Genomic DNA, 17557 nt, shown 5'->3' with positions numbered 1-17557 from the left:
AAAGCACTGCACAATGTCAGTGCTAGCCAGTAAAATAAATGCTTGCTAAGTTGCTGCACAATTGTCTCTATTTCCATAATAAACAACTTGTTTCCAAGCATGTGATAAATGTTCCTATCATACTACTAAACTCTGAAGTAACACGGAAAGTGTGAGAAGTATTTTTAGAGCTTAAATGTGAATATAAAACAATGTTTGCATATTGTGTGTTTTTGCATCAAAACATTATGAACATGGTCCAACATTTTACATGAACAATGGTATATATAATTGTAAACTGGCAAAGTATGAATGAATTAAAAAAATTAAGCACAAAACACTCTGTTCCAGAAACAGCCACAGAAAGTGAACTGCAATTTAATTATAAAAAGATACTGAGTTGTTCCATCTATTTTAAAGGTTAGGACATATTATGCTCAAAATATCATACGCAGTGCTGCTGCACTGACATGAATACAAATAACACGTTGTTATACTATTTTATACATGATATACTTCAATGCTATAAGGCAGTAATTCACAAGTGGTTACTAAATCACTGAATCATATGTCCTGTCTATAGTAATGCAAATTTTAATATATTAATTGCTATTCATTTTACATTATCATTTAAAAAATGACCAAAAAAAATTAGACCAGGTGTACAAGGTGAACAGAAATCTTTCTCTGTATTTAAAACTACTTTTAAGGCTTAACCTTTAAGTTTCTTTTCTGCCATGACCTCTTCTCTTCCCCGACTCTCCCGTTGATCCAGCGGCCTCCTCCTTCCCACAAGCCATGCAAGTCTGTTACCAACAAGAAAGCCAATTTTTCCCCTTTTTTTTACACCCCTTTTTTTTCCCTCTCCTCCTTCTCACAGTCAGACAGACAGAGAGGACACATGGTTCATCACCATCTCCAAAGATCACACTTATTTTATTTCAGGATTTAAGTCGTTAAGGCAGAAAGCAGGAAGTTTAAGTCTAAACTATACCTTGTCTCTTGTTTTGATCCATGTTCTTGGCATCCTCGTGTCATTCTCTGTAAATAAAAACTGCAAACTGACAGGATTTGTTTCTCTCCAGCAACAGAAGCGAGTTACGGCTGATCCTAAGAAAGCTACAGTCTGCACTACAGGTGGGTAAACATGGGTTTCCTAATGATATTTGTTCTGATTTTCTGGCTTTTTCTGCATTATGTATAAGGGTTTGTATAGCTACCAATCGGAAGGCTGTGAGTTTGATCACAGGTTGTCACCAAGCTGCCACTGTTGGGCCCCTGAGCAAGGCCCTTAAAGCTCAGTTGTACAAAAATGAGATGATGTAAGTCGCTCTGCTTAAGGGTGCCTGCTAAATGCTGTAAATGTAAAATCTCTCCTTACTTTGTGCTTTCGGTTGACTAATGAATGAATTAGTTAATTAATTTATTTATATTGCTATGCAAATATACATTTCTACATATCACTATAAAAGAAGAGAGTACACTTGTGCTGAGGAAGGCTCACTGCCACTGACAACTCGGCATCAGTAGAGCTTGAGACTAATCTAATGGAGTCTAACAGTGGGAGAGAGGGGATGAGGAGATGAAGACTTGTTTAAGCCCCGAGTCATTATATGGAATAACACATTTAAATTTATTATTATCATTCTGTAGTGTAGAAGGGACTCTGTAGGGCTTATAAAAGGGGACGGTGTTACAGTGTTAGTTGGCAATCGGTTACGATTTCACATCGGCGAGATCAGAAACTATAGGATAAACCGAGATCTGATATAATATGGAGGTTTGCATCCATTCATATTAACTTGCTTGCTTCCTCTTTGTGTTCATTATAACAGTCAGATTTGTGAAATTAATGTAATGTATCTGAACAGTGGTTTGGTTGTTTATTATTATGTCCAAGGTGGCGAATAACAGACCATGCAGGGTCAGCCACAATCTTAACTGCTCGCTTCAGGGTCCTGGAAGTGTACAGATCCTGAAGAGGTGGTAGATTGTGGCCGACTGTCTCATCCTAGAAAAAACCTCTTTGAGCCACTCTCCTTTGGTAGAAGGCTGTGGTTTATAAAGGCTAAAACTTCACACCAAAAAAAAACCAAACAAAACAAACAGTTCATTTCCATTCAGAACTGGCCTAAACAACAACATCCAGGACCCTGCATGGTCTGTTATTCGCCACCTTGGACATTAATAAACTACCCCACCACTGCTCAGATAAATTACATTAATGCTCACAAATCTGACTGTTATATTGAACCTTCCTTTTTCACACAAAGAGGTTGTGTCGAGGATGAGAGGGTCAGCCACAATTTTAACTTCAGGGTCCTGGAAGTGTACAGATCCTGAAGAGGTGGTAGATTGCAGCAGATCACCTTCTCATTAGAGTGAATGACACACTGCATTCTGCTCTTGTCTTTGCCAGTGGCAGCAGAGTACCAAATGGTGATGTAGGAGTGCAACATTATAGCATTTGGTAGTTTGAGATTCTTTAGCTGGTGCAGGAAGTACATCCGCTGCTGTGCTTTTTTAACTAGAGAGTTTATGTTTGGCTCCCACTTGAGGTCCTGGATGATGGTGGTTTGCAGGTAGAGGAGAGAGTCCGCAATTGTGAAAGGTGAGTCACACAGAGTGACAGGGGTGGGAGGGCTGGGATCTTCCTAAAACCTACCACCATCTCCAAATAAATATATATGTAGTCCAGAATAAAATGTATATATATATATATATCCTAGTATATATATATATAGTGTTTTTTAAATAAAATGTATCTGTCAAGGCAGTGATTAATTTTTTTGTTATGAGAACTAAATAGTAAAACAAAACAAACCCCTTTTCCCCTTTGGCATTTTATTTGAAGACATTGTCCGGTTTCAGTGCTATTTAGCGCCACCCAGTGGTCAGGATTAGTCATTGCGGCTGGTGATGTATTTAAAGCCGTACACTGTGAAGCCCCCGGACATTTCATTCCCTAAACGGCACACGCAGTGACGATCCATTTAATTCGCAGGATTTAAACATAAAGAAGATTATTATTAAATAGAGCAGTTAACAGAGCGAAAGCAGTAGTGTTGTTCGCAATGGCTTTCATGACTTTCATGTTTCAGCTGTGTTTTAAGACCTACTTTATTTTAATTTTAAGGAGTTTGTTTGTCGGAGCTTCCCCCGAGCAGGGAAGTTTGTACATGTGGATTGATGCCAGGCAAGCAAGGACATTATTAGGTAAAAAAAAAAAAAGAAAGAAAGAAAGAAAAAAGAAAAAAAATTAATGATGCAGGAATGAGATAGTACTTATTTTACGCATCTTTTACGCATCTTTTGCGCATCTCCAACTGCTTCATATCTGTGCCATTGTTTCAGTTTAAATATAGTCGAAATGCATGATTGTTTCGTTTTGCCAGGTTTCGAGGAGGATATTTTAATTGTGTCCGAGGGTAAAATGGCCCCGTTCACCCACGACTTCAGAAAGGCGCAGCAGCGGATGCCCGCCATCCCCGTTCATATCCACCACGTGAACTTCACCTGGCAAGTGACTGACGACCAGGTAAACAATCCAAATTACAAATTACAGCCTGGATATTCTATACTTTTTTTATCTGAACATCTTATCATGTCTATTTCCCCATGTCTACTGTAAAAAATATATATTTATAATATAACAATAATATCTTTATTAATTGATGACTTATTTATTATACTGCAGTAATACGCAACCTATTCTATAACGTGTTAGAACTATTTGAAACTTGAACCATGTGTTTTTAAACGTTATAATTGTTATTACATAAAAATATTTTTTTTTACTGGGTATATTTGCATCTGTCGATGTTTGAGGTCTCGGTGCATTAAAGTAGTTGGATCAGGGATCAAAGCGCGCGCCTGCTTTATCTGCCCCTGCAGGCACGTGGCCCAAACATCCGGACCATCAGCACACTGTGCCTGGGCGCCTGTTTCCTTTTAGATTTACATTTAACATTTATTTCCCTTGGCAGACGTTTTTAATTCAAAAATCACAAAAGGTTTAATAGCTGGACATCTGGCAGCTTCGTAACACCAAGGTCCGAATTCACCACCTCTCTATCAGTGGTCCAGAATCCTAGCTGCTGGGTCACTACTACTACTTTTAAGCCACAGCTATCTTTATATAATCTGCACTAATTTTGCACTGTTCATCCTCATTTTTGTGGGTCACTGGATTTACTATAAAAGTGGGTGGTGGAATGTATGTAGTGTCACATATCCTATTTTTACAAGCATTATACTGAACACTGATCTGAGCGTAACTTTGAAATCTTTGAAACCGTGATAGATTCCAGACTTACAGGACCACAGTTAGGATCCTTGTCCTGGTGGAACCAATTACAAACCACAGAATGATAATTCCATGCTGAGTCTTTGCCGAAGTTTCTGTTGTGTGCCAATAAAGTGTATGCTCACATGGTAATTCATACATCTGAGACATAACCCTAGAAATAAATTTAAGAGTTTTGTCACAGACGTGGCCCACTGTTCAATGTGCTGGATTTATTAATAATTAACGGTGATTAAGAGTAGAGGGAAGATGATTTTATGCACTTAAGATTTACAACGATAGTAAAAATATCATTGTTATATTTCTGGAATACTTCACTTCAAGTAGCCAGTGAGAGCTAACAGGTCCAGTGAGAGCTAACAGGTCCTGGCTTCCTGGTTCGAACCTGAGTTTAGGTTAATGTCTGTATGGGGTTTCACATGATCTCCTTGTGTCTTGTGTCTCTGTTTTCCTTTCAATTCTCAAACACGTGTGTCTAACTACACAAACAGAGCATCTCTCCTGTAGATGACAATAAGTGAGCAAACGTGTTTGTGCATGGTGCTTTGTGAAGGACTGGTATGACATCTAGGATATATTTCTGCCTTGCTCTCTTTGTGCCCAGGATAGGCTGCGGATAAATGTTGTAAAGTGGATAATGAATATAAACGAACGAACGAATGAATGAATAATCACTAGAACCAGCTGATTCAAATCATAAAGACCAGTTTCTGAATTAAAAATGTAAACTGGCAGGAAAATCTAGCTCGCTAAATGATCAAAATGCAAACCGTAAAAAAAACGATGAATCAGGGTTCTTTATTTTTCTCTAACTGATTTGTTAGATCCTGCCGGCTTTAACAAATGACATGGCCGTGAACACTGAGATCATAATCCACAAATGGCATGTTAAGTCAATGTAAAAGAGAGAAGCAGGGTTAAAGAGGGAGAGAAAAGTGTACACAACGAACAAGAGTAAAAGAGAGAGGGTTCTCTTTTTCCTTGGCTCTGTTACTCCACACTTCAAAGCCCACCGCTGAGGCTTAAGAACAAAGACCTCAGGCATAAAAGGCTGGCGGCGAGAGTTATCTGTGTTGGTTATTACCATTCAGCAGAAGGATTAGCAAAGCTCTCTACACAGCCTGTATATTTTCCCTTCATCAAACACCACAATCCTCCATAAATCTAAAATAGATAGGAGAAGAAAAAGAGGGAGACCAAAAAAAAAAAAAAAGGTCATTTTTTTACTTTCATCTAAAAAAAATTTTTCGTGTGTGTGTGTGTGTGTGTGTGTGTGTGTGTGTGTGTGTGTGTGTGTGTGTGTGTGTGTGTGTGTGTGTGTGTGTGTTTTGCCATGCCATCACAGCCACCCTGACAAGTGTGTAATTTTCAAAGCTTTGAGAACATTATTTAGGGAGTAAAGCCTCATTCTCTTGGAGCAAATAAACCAATTCACATCCACACTCAGAAACCAGGAGGGTGCATTCACTCCTTGTAGATATATGTGCTCCTCTGTTGTGATGACTTACACAGCATAATCAAATTTACACATCCGTAACCTCTCTTTTCATCGTGCTTTCACTGGCCCCAAGTGCTCTCCTTCAGCAGGAGGACAGTGGAGGCCCACACTTCAGCCACAGCAGCTTTCAATACTTTTGTTACTTGAAAAGGGGAAGAGGCAAAGACCATATCTTATTCCACTGCAGGAGGATTACTTCTATGAGTTCCAGAGTCTGCGTTCCTTTGACAAGGACATCATGGATGACCCCATCGTCAATGTCCCGCTTCTAGGCTCTGTACCTCATAAAACTTCAGGTGAAAAAGCTTTTGCTGAATATATTTGACTGTAGGCATATCTTTAGCATGTAGCACATTCAGATGTTTTTATTGTTGTTGTTTCTATATTAAAACGGAGAAGGACAGCCGGTATGAGAAATCCGTTAATGGATGTCTGATAATCCACAATAAAACATAGTGTATGGGTTTGTATTTCTCAGTGGTTCAGGTAGGCTTCCCGTGCCGAGGCGAGCAAGATGGAGTTGCAGCATTTGAGGTAACCATTCTAGTAATGGACAGAGGTGGAAACATCATTCTCAGGACCCCACACAATGCCATCTTCTTTAAGACCTGCCAAAAAGGTTAGCTCCTTCACACCACACTTCCCAAATTTCTATTTGTTTTCAGACAATTTAAAGAAGGAAAGAGTTAAAGACACGTGTTTTTTTGTGACATGCAAGCACATACAGCTAATCTGTAAAGGATTGTACACTTCTTACAGCAGTGTAGATTTCTGAAATCTGAATGGCCTGGATAATTTGATTCATCTTCTTTAACAACAAGACTGTTTTTATATCAAGGTGCTTGTTTTTTTATTTCTGCACTTGTTTTTATTGTTTCTATAGTAATAGCTAATTTAGGAGAACTTGTTTGGCAGATAATACACATAATCCAGGTGCTGAAAGTATTGAAATTTTAAATAAATATGCATAATTCTTGACACAGTAAGTGTTCTGTAAAGAAATGTATATTTAGCATTTATGGAGTCTCCAGTGTCAGAATTTTCACATAATCATTCAGACATATTGCTGTGTTATGCACTGGGAAAGTTTTCTCAGTAACATTATATAACAGAATATATCAGTGTCTATGCACACAATGCACACGTCATAAACAGAGACACAGTGGTTATAGATTATAATAGTGTGTGTGTGTGTGTGTGTGTGTGTGTGTGTGTGTGTGTGTGTGTGTGTTTGTGTGTGTGTTTAAAAAAGGTTTTTTTTTTTTTATGGTTTGTTCTGCTCTCTGTCTGATGACAGACAACTAACTGTTGTGGTTTGTGGTCAAAACTGATCTTTCTGTGTAAAAATGCAGCTAATATAAGCCCAACATTCTATTGGTTTGCATTAATAATACGAAAATGCATGTATTTGAAGAAACCAAGATGTATCGTGTAGCACACACAGAGAAACATGTTGTTCACTGTGGTTGAGATCACTTTAAGAATTGATGAAAAAGAGAGGGAGAGATGTGATACGGGTCCCACTGCGTTTCACACACAAAGGCCATGACTGGCCTATGATGTCATGTGAAATCTGCCAGCTGCAGCCCGTGACCCCCCCAGCACACACACCTAGTGTTGCATTCCTTACACACCCTCCTCCACACACACTCCACAGATCAAATGGTCCATCTGGCTGAGGTCTCTCTGTGGGGAGGAAGCAGCACGTTCGCCCGTGACAGCTGAAGGTGGCCTAATGATCAAAACACAGGAAAATACACCACTGTTGTTGTGAGCAGGGATTCTGTCAAGGCTGTGGATAAAGGCTAGGCCATAACTGGACTCAGACAGGATTTGTTTCTTGAAAAGATGAGACAAATATACCATATGTGTTTTATTTCCGTAGCAGAGGAACAAAAGTTGGTGCCTGGTTCCCCTTAGGGCAGCCGGTCAGCTGGAGCAAATATTCCAGACACCGCTACTGCTTGTAGAAAGAGAGGAAATTGTTTTTAAAACACGTCTGGAAGCTACACTCGTTTCCATGGAATGAGCCTTTAATGTGACTAGAACACATGGCTTTCAGAAACAGCATGTAGAGTTAGGACACGATCCATGCTAGCTAGACCACAGCAGTCCAGATTTTAAGGGCTAAATTTGAAATGGCATATTTGACAGATTTGCTGACATTGTGGTTTTACTTGTGGTTTTACCTCAAAGCCTTTTCAAGCACTGATGTTTGCTTCCTTTGAACCCTTGTGTGTGATGAATTCCGTTGTGTGCAGGACCCTTAAAGTAATGAAATGAGAGCATCTCTTTATTTTCCTCTCTCCCTCTGAAGCAAAGTGTCCCGGCGGCTGTAGGAACGGAGGCTACTGCAGCGAGAGGCACGTCTGCGAGTGTCAGGATGGTTTCTATGGCACACATTGTGAAAAAGGTAATAGCCTGTGATCCTGCGATTACTGTCTATTAAATAAATAATATATAAACCTACACACACACATAGAAGTTCATGCAAAAATTGCAGGAAAATATCAGATGTTTCCCATATACTGTATATAATACAACTAAACGGCAGGTTGGGTGGAAACATGATGTCATTTACGTTAGTTTGTCTCGCTTTTTTTCCCTTTTGAAACACCTGAAACTCACATACACTTTTTCAGAACAGAGATCAGTGATATTTTGGGTTGGATTTATTACTAGGGGAGTTGTGCATAATAAAAGGCTACAAATATTTTCACTGTTGCTTAATTTTAGCCATCGCTATACTGTACTACTTTGAAATCCACACAGACGCTGTCTATATACAGTAAGTGGTTCCTGAGAGCCTCTGGTGTTCAGGAGGCATAGCCAAGAGGTCTGTGACTTCAGTCCAGTTACACAGATGTATACGGCACTTGGCAGACGTCCTTATTCAGAACGATGTTTATCTCATCTGAACAGCTGAAGGTTAAGGGTCTTGCTCAAAGGCCCAGGAGTAGAAGTTTGGCACTACAGGGATTTGAACTCACAATCAATAGTCCTCCGGTCTCCAAACAGTAGACCAACGCCTTAATCTCTGAGCTACAACTTCCACATCAGTTTATATCACAATCCACAGTTATTAAAGTTAATGTATTTATTATTGAGATTGTATAGTTAGTAGTCTATTTGACTGATTACTGGAATTTGGTTTAATCCAAAAAGTAACAACAATATTTTCTCAATTTTAAAGCAGAGGTTTTAACTGATTATATGTTACTTTTAGGCCTAAAAGTAAAATTATGCTGAAAAGTAACATATAATCAATTAAAAGCTCTGGAATAAAATTAAGAAAATATTATAGTACAAGTTTAGGTACCTTTCACAAAATAGATGCGGACTGATGGAGTCCATGGAATCTATTTTTAGAAGTTTGAGTTGGTTTATATCGCATCCAGCACCCTGAAAGGGTTTGTTTTCTGCAGAAACTCTATGCAGACCCTTCGCTCTGGTGCCAATTTAAATAATAATTCAATCTTCCAAAGAAACCATTTTATGCCATGAAGTGCTATGCATTTGGGGTTAATTTGTAAAAAAAAAAAAAAAAAACAACCTCACGGTGATATAAACTCCTGTCTGTCTCTTAGCCCTGTGTTCACCAAGATGCCTGAATGGAGGTTTGTGCATGAGTCCAGGAGTGTGTATCTGTCCTCCAGGCTACTATGGTGTCAGCTGTGAGAAAGGTATAGGAGAATGTCTTCCTAAATTCTAAACAGACTTTTAACCCTAACCCTAAACCCCCCCCCCCCCCGACTTCTATACTGCAAGTGTGTACATTTAAGAAATAATAAATAATCTAAATAATAATCTAATATATAATAATATTATTATATAAGCTATTTTGTGATACAAGAATGGACCTTAAGGTCCACGGATTAACTTTAAATTATTTTCAAAGGTACATTACTTTCACATCAACATCTGAGAAGTGTATTGTACATTGAATAGACAGAATAAACCTGTAGGTTTGATTCTTTTGTTTCTTTTACAGCAAACTGCAGCACTACATGTTTAAATGGCGGAACATGTTTCCATCCTGGAAAATGTATTTGTTCTGCTGGATTTGAGGGTGTACGCTGTGAAATAAGTGAGTAGAATCAGAGCTCTTGTGGATCATCTCTTCATAAGATTTCTGACACAGTACATTTGTCACATAGCCTCTCAAGCATATCCTTCACTTATCCTCCAACATGCTAAAATGTCAATTAAAAACCTAAAAAGAATGAAAAGTAATGCTAACTGGTTAATGACCCACTGCTTATATTACTGTTTATAATGTAGATATGTTTATTATTTAGTACAATTCTACCATAGAGTGTAGCATTTGACATTATTATTCATGATATTTTCTTGCCTACTTTTGATACTTGATGGACAACTACCACATTTTTAGTATTAATGGAGATTCTTCAAAGCAGGGAAAAGTGCACTAGGGTGTTCCACATGGTTCTGTTTTAGGTCCCATATTATTCTCGCTTAAAATACATAAGTGAGACTTTTGTCTTTCACTGCTATGTTGATGATACACAAATAGAGTTGTCAAACAATCTAACCAGATTCAGTAGTACAGCTATGTAAAATGGAAGACTCATAAATTCTTGGGTTAGAGAAAGAAATATCTTTCTGACAAAAGAGAAAATTTATGTTGGGAAGGATGCCTGCACAAAATGGTTGCTGGATCAGGCCTAGATTTCATTTAAATTCAGATCATATGCAGTTCATCTGGTGGAGGATGTTTTTCTTACAAAACTCTGGAGAGAACACGAGGAACCAGGATTATATTAATCATACTGATTAAAACACACTTATCAAAATGTAATTATAAATTTCAGTGACAATGCGATATAAGAATTAGATGGAATGCATTTTTGTTACTAAATTTTCCAGTGTCTGAGGGTAAAAAAAGGGAAAGCCCATACATTTGTCACTCACTTGTAATCATCACATGACCACACATTGTCTCCAAAGATGCCCCCAAATAAACTTGCTAACTGAAGTGTCTTCTCACACTAATGCCAAATGGGCCAGCACCTACATGGGCAAACGTGCCATTATTTAACAATGCTACAATGAGCGCTAAATTCCAGCCCATGAGCTCAAAGTGTGGTGTTGTTAGTGGTCATTAGCAGCTTACGACTTTAAGGCTAATTCTAAAACAACTAAATAAGGATAACTAAAACCGAACAAGAGTTTCTATAACACTATGGGATTTCGTTGATTACAGGAACACTGTTTATAATGATGACGCATGACCACAAGCTTGTGCAAAACCTTATAATCCATTTTGCATCAAATCTATCAGAGAGCCATCTGAACACATGCTTCAGATTAGGCATGAGGAAAATATGACCTTTTGGTCAAAGCAGTTATCGGGGCCAATATCACACATTTCCTTACATCTAAATAGGGACCTATACATAGTGCAGATTCAAGATTTCAAGAACTTTTTTGTATATGTATAATAAATAAGCACAATGTTTTGTACCTTTTATAACCTTTTGTTTATTTGCACTTTTTAAATGAAAAATCCCTACATTCAGTGTAGTCCCAGACTTTTGGATCCCACAGATCAGCCATAACCTTTAACCCGGCTGCATGGTAGTGTGTATAGTATGGTAGTGTTCCCCATGTGCTTACAAAACATCTCCGATGCATCAAGATGGACTCATAAGGCATCTGAAGGTGTGTTGTGGTATATGGCACCAAGATGTTAGCAGCAGAACTTTATGTACTGTAAGTTGTTTGTCCCACATGTGCCATATGATCTGCTGCAGATCTGGGGAATTTAGAGACCAAAAGTAACACCTTGAACCCTTTGTCATGTTCCTCGGCTTATTCCTGAACAGTTACATTAGGGAACACTATTGGGTGTACTTGGTCTGCATCAATGTCTAGGTAATTGGTACATGTCAACGTAACATAGACATAAATTCCAGGACCCAACTTTTTTCCAGAACATGTCCATCCAGAGCATCACACTCCCTTCGCTGGCTTCTTTTCTTCCCATAGGTCATTCTGATGGCATCTTTTTCCAGATAACTGACACACATGTACCCATCTGACCATGTAATATAAAAGAAATTGCTCTATGGTCCATATCTAATGCTCACGTGCCTGTTATTGGTTCTCTTTCTTTGAACCACTTTTGGTAGGTATTAACCACTACATACCCAGAAACCTCCACAAGACCTCCCCAGACCCAGAATTTGACCTTTGTCAAAGTCACTCAGATCTTTATGTGTGGCCACTTTGACTGTTGATGTTGCGAACTGTTCACTTGCACTGCAACAAAAGATAATCAATGCTATTTACTTCACCTGCCCATGGTTTTAATTGACATTTCCAGCATTTAGCAGGTGCTATTATCCATGATTTTCTTTATACAAATGAGCAATTGAGGGTTAAGGACCTTGCTCAGGGGCCCAGGGGTGGCAGCCTGGTGGACTTGAGATTCGAGCTCACAACCTAGTCCAACACCTTCGGATTGGTAGTCCAGCACCTTAACCACTAGGTTCTCTTTACACTTTGCTTCACCCTTTACATTTTATCCTTTCCTGTCATGCTGCCTTAACTCCAACCCCCCTGCCCACCCAGCCCCAGCTCAGAGACAGAGACAGAAACAGAGACAGGATGTTTTCACACGATTAATCATTTCCATTTCGGCTCTGTAGTTCATGTACTCCTGTTACCTGATATCTAAAGGGAAATACCATTAAGACATTAAAGTATATAATATATCTATGATATAGATTAGGCTCAGTTTAGGAGTATTTCCCAGATTTAACTGTCTGTAACTGGAATAGCTATTGTACTGGAATAGAAACATGCCTCTAGTCCTGTCTAGGATTGGGGACATGCATTATATAAAATCGTTCAGTCCATTGTAATAAAAATGTCAAATATTGTTTTTCCACAGATAAAGATAAATTAGCACTGTAAAATTCTGTAGCCCAGTAGTCAAGCATATGGAAAGATGTCTATCTGCACACTTCTATTTTTTTTTTTAAACAAAAGAATCAAAGTTCCCCTTACCTCACTTCAATTACTTTCTGCTTTTATATCACACTGTAGGCTGTTAATTACCTAAACGCTGTAAAACAAAATTGGTGTAATTAATTTCTTTATAAGATGCACGATGCACAGTTTCCACTGCTTAATGGTTTCAGATGGAAATCACTAAATCCAGGCTTTTTATTTTCCACGTGTTAACATCTAGAGCAGTAGGAGATACACTGTAGGAGATACACTGTAAGAAATGCAGAAAGGATTTGCTGTTTTCTACATTACTCAATATTATTTGTATATCCAATAGACTGTTCAATAATCAGTATGTAAGTCAGCATGTAACTATCATTTGTACCGTAGGTAAATGCCGGTGGCAATGCAGAAATGGAGGCAAATGTATAGGAAAGAACAAATGCAAATGTGCCAAAGGCTACCATGGAGATCTGTGCACAAAAGGTGAGGAAAATATCCCTTTCTCTATTCCTTTTCATCTTGGACCTCTGGTGCAAATTCTTTAATGTACATTCATAGGAAATTATTTGTTCACACTCTCCAGTGTCACCCAGATGAGGATGAATTCCCTTTTGAGTCTGGTTCCTCTCAAGGTTTCTTCCTCACATCCTCTCACTGTTGCTGCTGGCTTGCTCATTAGGGATAAATATAAATTTAAATTTTAAATTTGCAACAGTACACACGGTTAAAAATGCTGCACAACTAAAAATGAACTCAAAACCTTTTTATTTTTATGAGAGTTTTTGTAGAAACATTGCCAGAGTCTTGCCTTAATGCACTTTGACTCAACTTTTTATTGTTTCTTATTGGGATCAAGAATCAATTGGTACCATTATACATGTACATACTGTATTACCGTTTGTCAGTCTGTGGATCTCCTTCCCACAAGCCGTATCAGCTTTACTTTAACTCTAGTTTTATTTTTGTTGTATTTGGTAATTCATTAGTATTTATTTGCATTAAACATTTAGTTTACATCTTTTTTTTGTTCAGTGCTACTATTCCCTATTTATCTACATCATTTTTACTATTTTCTTTATTTTTCTTGTTTATGTAATTATCAAATTTTTCATTTACTTTTAGAATTTTATGTTATTCCTAGAATTATTATTTTTATATTATAATATATTATGTTATATTATATGGCCATTTCAATGTGCTTCTATTCACACACATGCACACACACACACACACACACACACACACACACACACACACACACACACACACATACACACACAGAAAATCACAGATGAGCAGCTGGTGGTCTATGGGTTAGTAGAGAAGATTATGAACAGCAACACTTCCCCTTGAAATCTTAAGGCTCTGTGTGTGTGTGTGTGTGTGTGTGTGTGTGTGTGTGTGTGTGTGTGTGTGTGTGTGTGTGTGTGTGTGTGTGTGTGTGTGCAGCTGTCTGTGAGCCCAGCTGTGGAGCACACGGAACCTGCGTGGAGCCCAACAGGTGTCAGTGCCAGGAGGGTTGGCACGGACGTCACTGTAATAAGAGTGAGTGAGGAACCCGATCACAGCACACAGTGTTCACTCTAAAGCCCCTCAGCCCTAAAGCCATTTTCCCAAGCTTCAGCTACTAACTACAAGCCGTAAACACATGAGCACATTTAATCCATGGTAACTCTAGATCCTGCTCCGGTGCTTCCGGAGGCTCAAGTGAAAGTGAGAGTACTATGTTGGGTAGGACTGGCTCCTCGCTGCAGCTTTGTTTTACTCAACCCTTCAAGAGTGGAGGAAAGGGTTCATATTACAGGCTTTATGTAATTGCTAGCCACCATTTCCTTTACCCCACATGTGGTTCCAGGCATTATTTCTTATTATTTTCAGGCATGTATATATATTTTTTTAATAACCGTAAAAAAGTTCTGCCCCTCAGTCATCACAGAGCTGCACAGTTATGCCTCTTTTTCTTCCAAAGCATCTTACAAGTTGCTCAGCAAATTGTGAAAACTCATCAGAGTGCAAATTCCAATTCATTTGACCAGTGGCTCCTTTAAATGTTTTTGTAGTTTATGAGTAATTAACATAGATATGCACAAACAGACTCTAAACTGAGAAATCCTTCATTATTAAGCATCAGGCTCATTTTTTATTTTTATTTTTTCAGGATTTCGTGGGGGATTGTCAATTCTCCAACGCCAAACAAACCCCAGGCCAAAGTCCCAGACCACGTCAGGGAAAGAAACCAAGGAATCCACCGGCACTAACCGCCCATCAGAGAGCAACTATGCAGTTTAAGGTTCTTGCTGTCCTTCGTGCTCCCCTCTGCCCCTGACCCAAACTCTTCAGGGACTTATCCTCATCATTCTCCATGACAGCGTCCCATTTATACTGCGGCTTCCACCAGAACCTGACCTTTTTATGTTTATACTCAGTATTCCCTTCCAGAACTCTTTTGACAGAGTATCTCTACAGCCCCGACAGACTCTTCTGTACTGCAGACAATGCGAGGGAGTGCCTCTGCTGGAAATGTGGACATGAATCACAGGGAATTACAGCCCAGAAGATTTTTTTTTGTGTGGGCATGACTTGACTGAGGATGATAATTACTGTGTGCAGCTCATGTGCATGGGTTGGTTTGTCAGTCTATTTCCCTTTATCACCCTCTCTTCTATGTAGAGACATTGAACAGACTTTCGAACACCATCTGTTCTGTTCCTTTTTTGTGTATTCTGTAGTATAAATGCCATATGAAATGGATATATACTTAACTGTCATGACAACGTAGTGTAATCAATGAGTACTTAGTTTTATATAACAAGCAAATAAGCCGTGTATAGGCATACAAAAGCATTTAGTAATGGACTGTTATCATCAAGAGGGTGATAAACCACTCAAATAAAAAATAAATATACATTTATGTTCTGAAATGTGCATTGTTAGTTACTAAATGAACCCTGTCCATGCTGCCACTCGGAATCTTCAGTTTAATTCAATTTATTTGTAAAGCACTTTTAACAATTGACAGAAGCTAATTTACTATTTATCTCTAGTGTCTACCCCATCTATCCCTAATGAGCAAAGAAACTCCCTGAGATGATAAGAGGGAGAAACCTTTAGAGGAACCCGACTCAGAATGGAACCCATCCTCATTTGGGTGACACTGGACAGTAAATAATGTACATGTACATAATATACTTTCTACAACACACTGTAGCTGAGTGGAATTGTGCAACCAAGAGCACACGAGGAACTAACAGGTCAGCATCATCTCTGAGTTCATTGTAGACTTTTCATTGACACTAATTCCTTCCTTCCAGAGTCTTCAAATGTTCACTGATGAAGCCCCGAGCACACAGCTGACTGACACAATGGCAGTTTAAAGACGATGTGATAGTCTTGTTTAATTCATGCCAGTCATGGAGACTTGAGCTGTTCAGGTTACAGAGAACCTGGAACTCTTCTTTTTTAAAGAGACTCGCATGTCAGAAAAACTCACTCCTTCCATTAATTTTAAATTAAATCTCTCCTTATAAATTTCCTCACCATATCAAGGCTATAAATAGCTGGTTAAACAACTTATTATAACCAGTGCATTAATATGCTATATGAATTGCATCCATTAATGCTGTCAGTGCTGCTTTCATAAAAAATTTATCAATATTCATTGACCAGTCTCATTTATGAATTCAATATCGCTGTGAGGAGAACGGAAGCCTTGCACCCTTTAAATAAACATGCTCCATGTGGCTCATTGTGTGATATGGAGCATTAATTGCTCTTGATATATATTTTTAGATCATTCCATATATATTAACTGGAGTCTTATTGTTGAATACATACTTCAAACATACACACACACACACAGAGTACATATAACGTGGAACAGAAATTCCTTCTACACAGCACTCGACTCCCTCAAGGAGACATTTTCAGACGGTCTTATATGCAGCATTTTTATGCAGCATTAGTCATTTCTTCCACGTACTGAGTGTGTGTGAAGTGACGAATGTGGGTGAAGCCCAACAGATCATGGAGAGTTGTGCTCTGGCTCTGCTGTCTAATGCAGTTAATGGCTTGTTACATCAAACTTTGGTTAACAAGCCAAACACAACCCAAGCACTTACAGTATACATATTAAATGACTGAAATTGGGAAGCTACTGGAAATCCTACATATGTTTTACTGGTGAAAAAGAGAATATCATGGAGGAAAAAAACAAGATCTTTATGAAAAAGTCTTGGTCAGATCTTCGACACTATTCCAAAATGTTACACAATCTTAAATGCATAAAAAAGTAAATAAAAAATACCCATATTAAATATTTCTGTTGGTTACAATTTTATTTTGAGTTGTTGAATAAGACCAAGTAAAACACTAGGTAATTCATGAAATTACTTCAGTTACAGCTTGACCCCATCTATACTGTAGAGGCTTCACATCACTACATTCTGTTGACCCGATATTCAACATAGAGTCGATGAAAGTTAAAAGTAACAAATAGCTATGAAATAAAGTGACAGGACAGTGCAAAGGTCTCTCGACTCGAACATGAAAAGAAACATAATTTATAGCAACTGATGTACAGCAACATTTGTGAGGTTTTACAGATGTTCACTTATTATTCTAAGTAGGTACAAAAAATAAGATTAGAAATGATTCGTGTTAATATACTATGGTATAATCTCTGTTTATCTATCGCTTAGGTAATATTTAAAAAATACAGATATGAAATTTTTTCTACAAACTCTAATCTCAAATAATTTCCATCCCCAAAATTTTCCTTTCCCTTCCTTTCCTTTCCT

The 17557-nt window shown here is 38.3% G+C and overlaps 1 protein-coding gene across 2 annotated transcripts; it reads left to right on the top strand.

Moving 5' to 3' along the window:
• Window positions 1-2924: 2924 nt before the first annotated feature.
• wif1 (wnt inhibitory factor 1) lies at window positions 2925-15668 on the top strand. Of its 2 annotated transcripts, none has more exons than XM_047804421.1 (10): window positions 2925-3195; window positions 3375-3517; window positions 5857-6079; window positions 6262-6402; window positions 8101-8196; window positions 9371-9466; window positions 9775-9870; window positions 13149-13244; window positions 14211-14306; window positions 14920-15668. In XM_047804421.1, the coding sequence occupies exons 1-10, from the start codon at window positions 3054-3056 to the stop codon at window positions 15048-15050; spliced, it is 1260 nt and encodes a 419-aa protein (XP_047660377.1). In that variant the 5' UTR covers window positions 2925-3053; the 3' UTR covers window positions 15051-15668. The 2 variants fall into 2 exon arrangements, with proteins under 2 accessions (XP_047660377.1, XP_027006955.1); XM_027151154.2 differs by having other exon boundaries at window positions 2926-3195; window positions 5971-6079.
• The last annotated feature ends 1889 nt before the right edge of the window (window positions 15669-17557 follow it).

This window comes from Tachysurus fulvidraco, chromosome 19 (genome assembly GCF_022655615.1).
Source record: "Tachysurus fulvidraco isolate hzauxx_2018 chromosome 19, HZAU_PFXX_2.0, whole genome shotgun sequence".
NCBI classification, from domain to species: domain Eukaryota; kingdom Metazoa; phylum Chordata; class Actinopteri; order Siluriformes; family Bagridae; genus Tachysurus; species Tachysurus fulvidraco.
This window is presented reverse-complemented; position numbering and strand designations above follow the sequence as displayed.

Excerpts from the sequence above, each read along its gene's own strand:
- wif1 (XM_047804421.1), top strand. The coding sequence starts at position 3,054 with ATGGCTTTCATGACTTTCATGTTTCAGCTGTGTTTTAAGACCTACTTT. Across the intron at positions 3,518-5,856 it reads GGCAAGTGACTGACGACCAG|TGCTCTCCTTCAGCAGGAGG; the intron begins GTAAACAATCCA and ends ACTGGCCCCAAG. Across the intron at positions 9,467-9,774 it reads TGGTGTCAGCTGTGAGAAAG|CAAACTGCAGCACTACATGT; the intron begins GTATAGGAGAAT and ends TTTCTTTTACAG.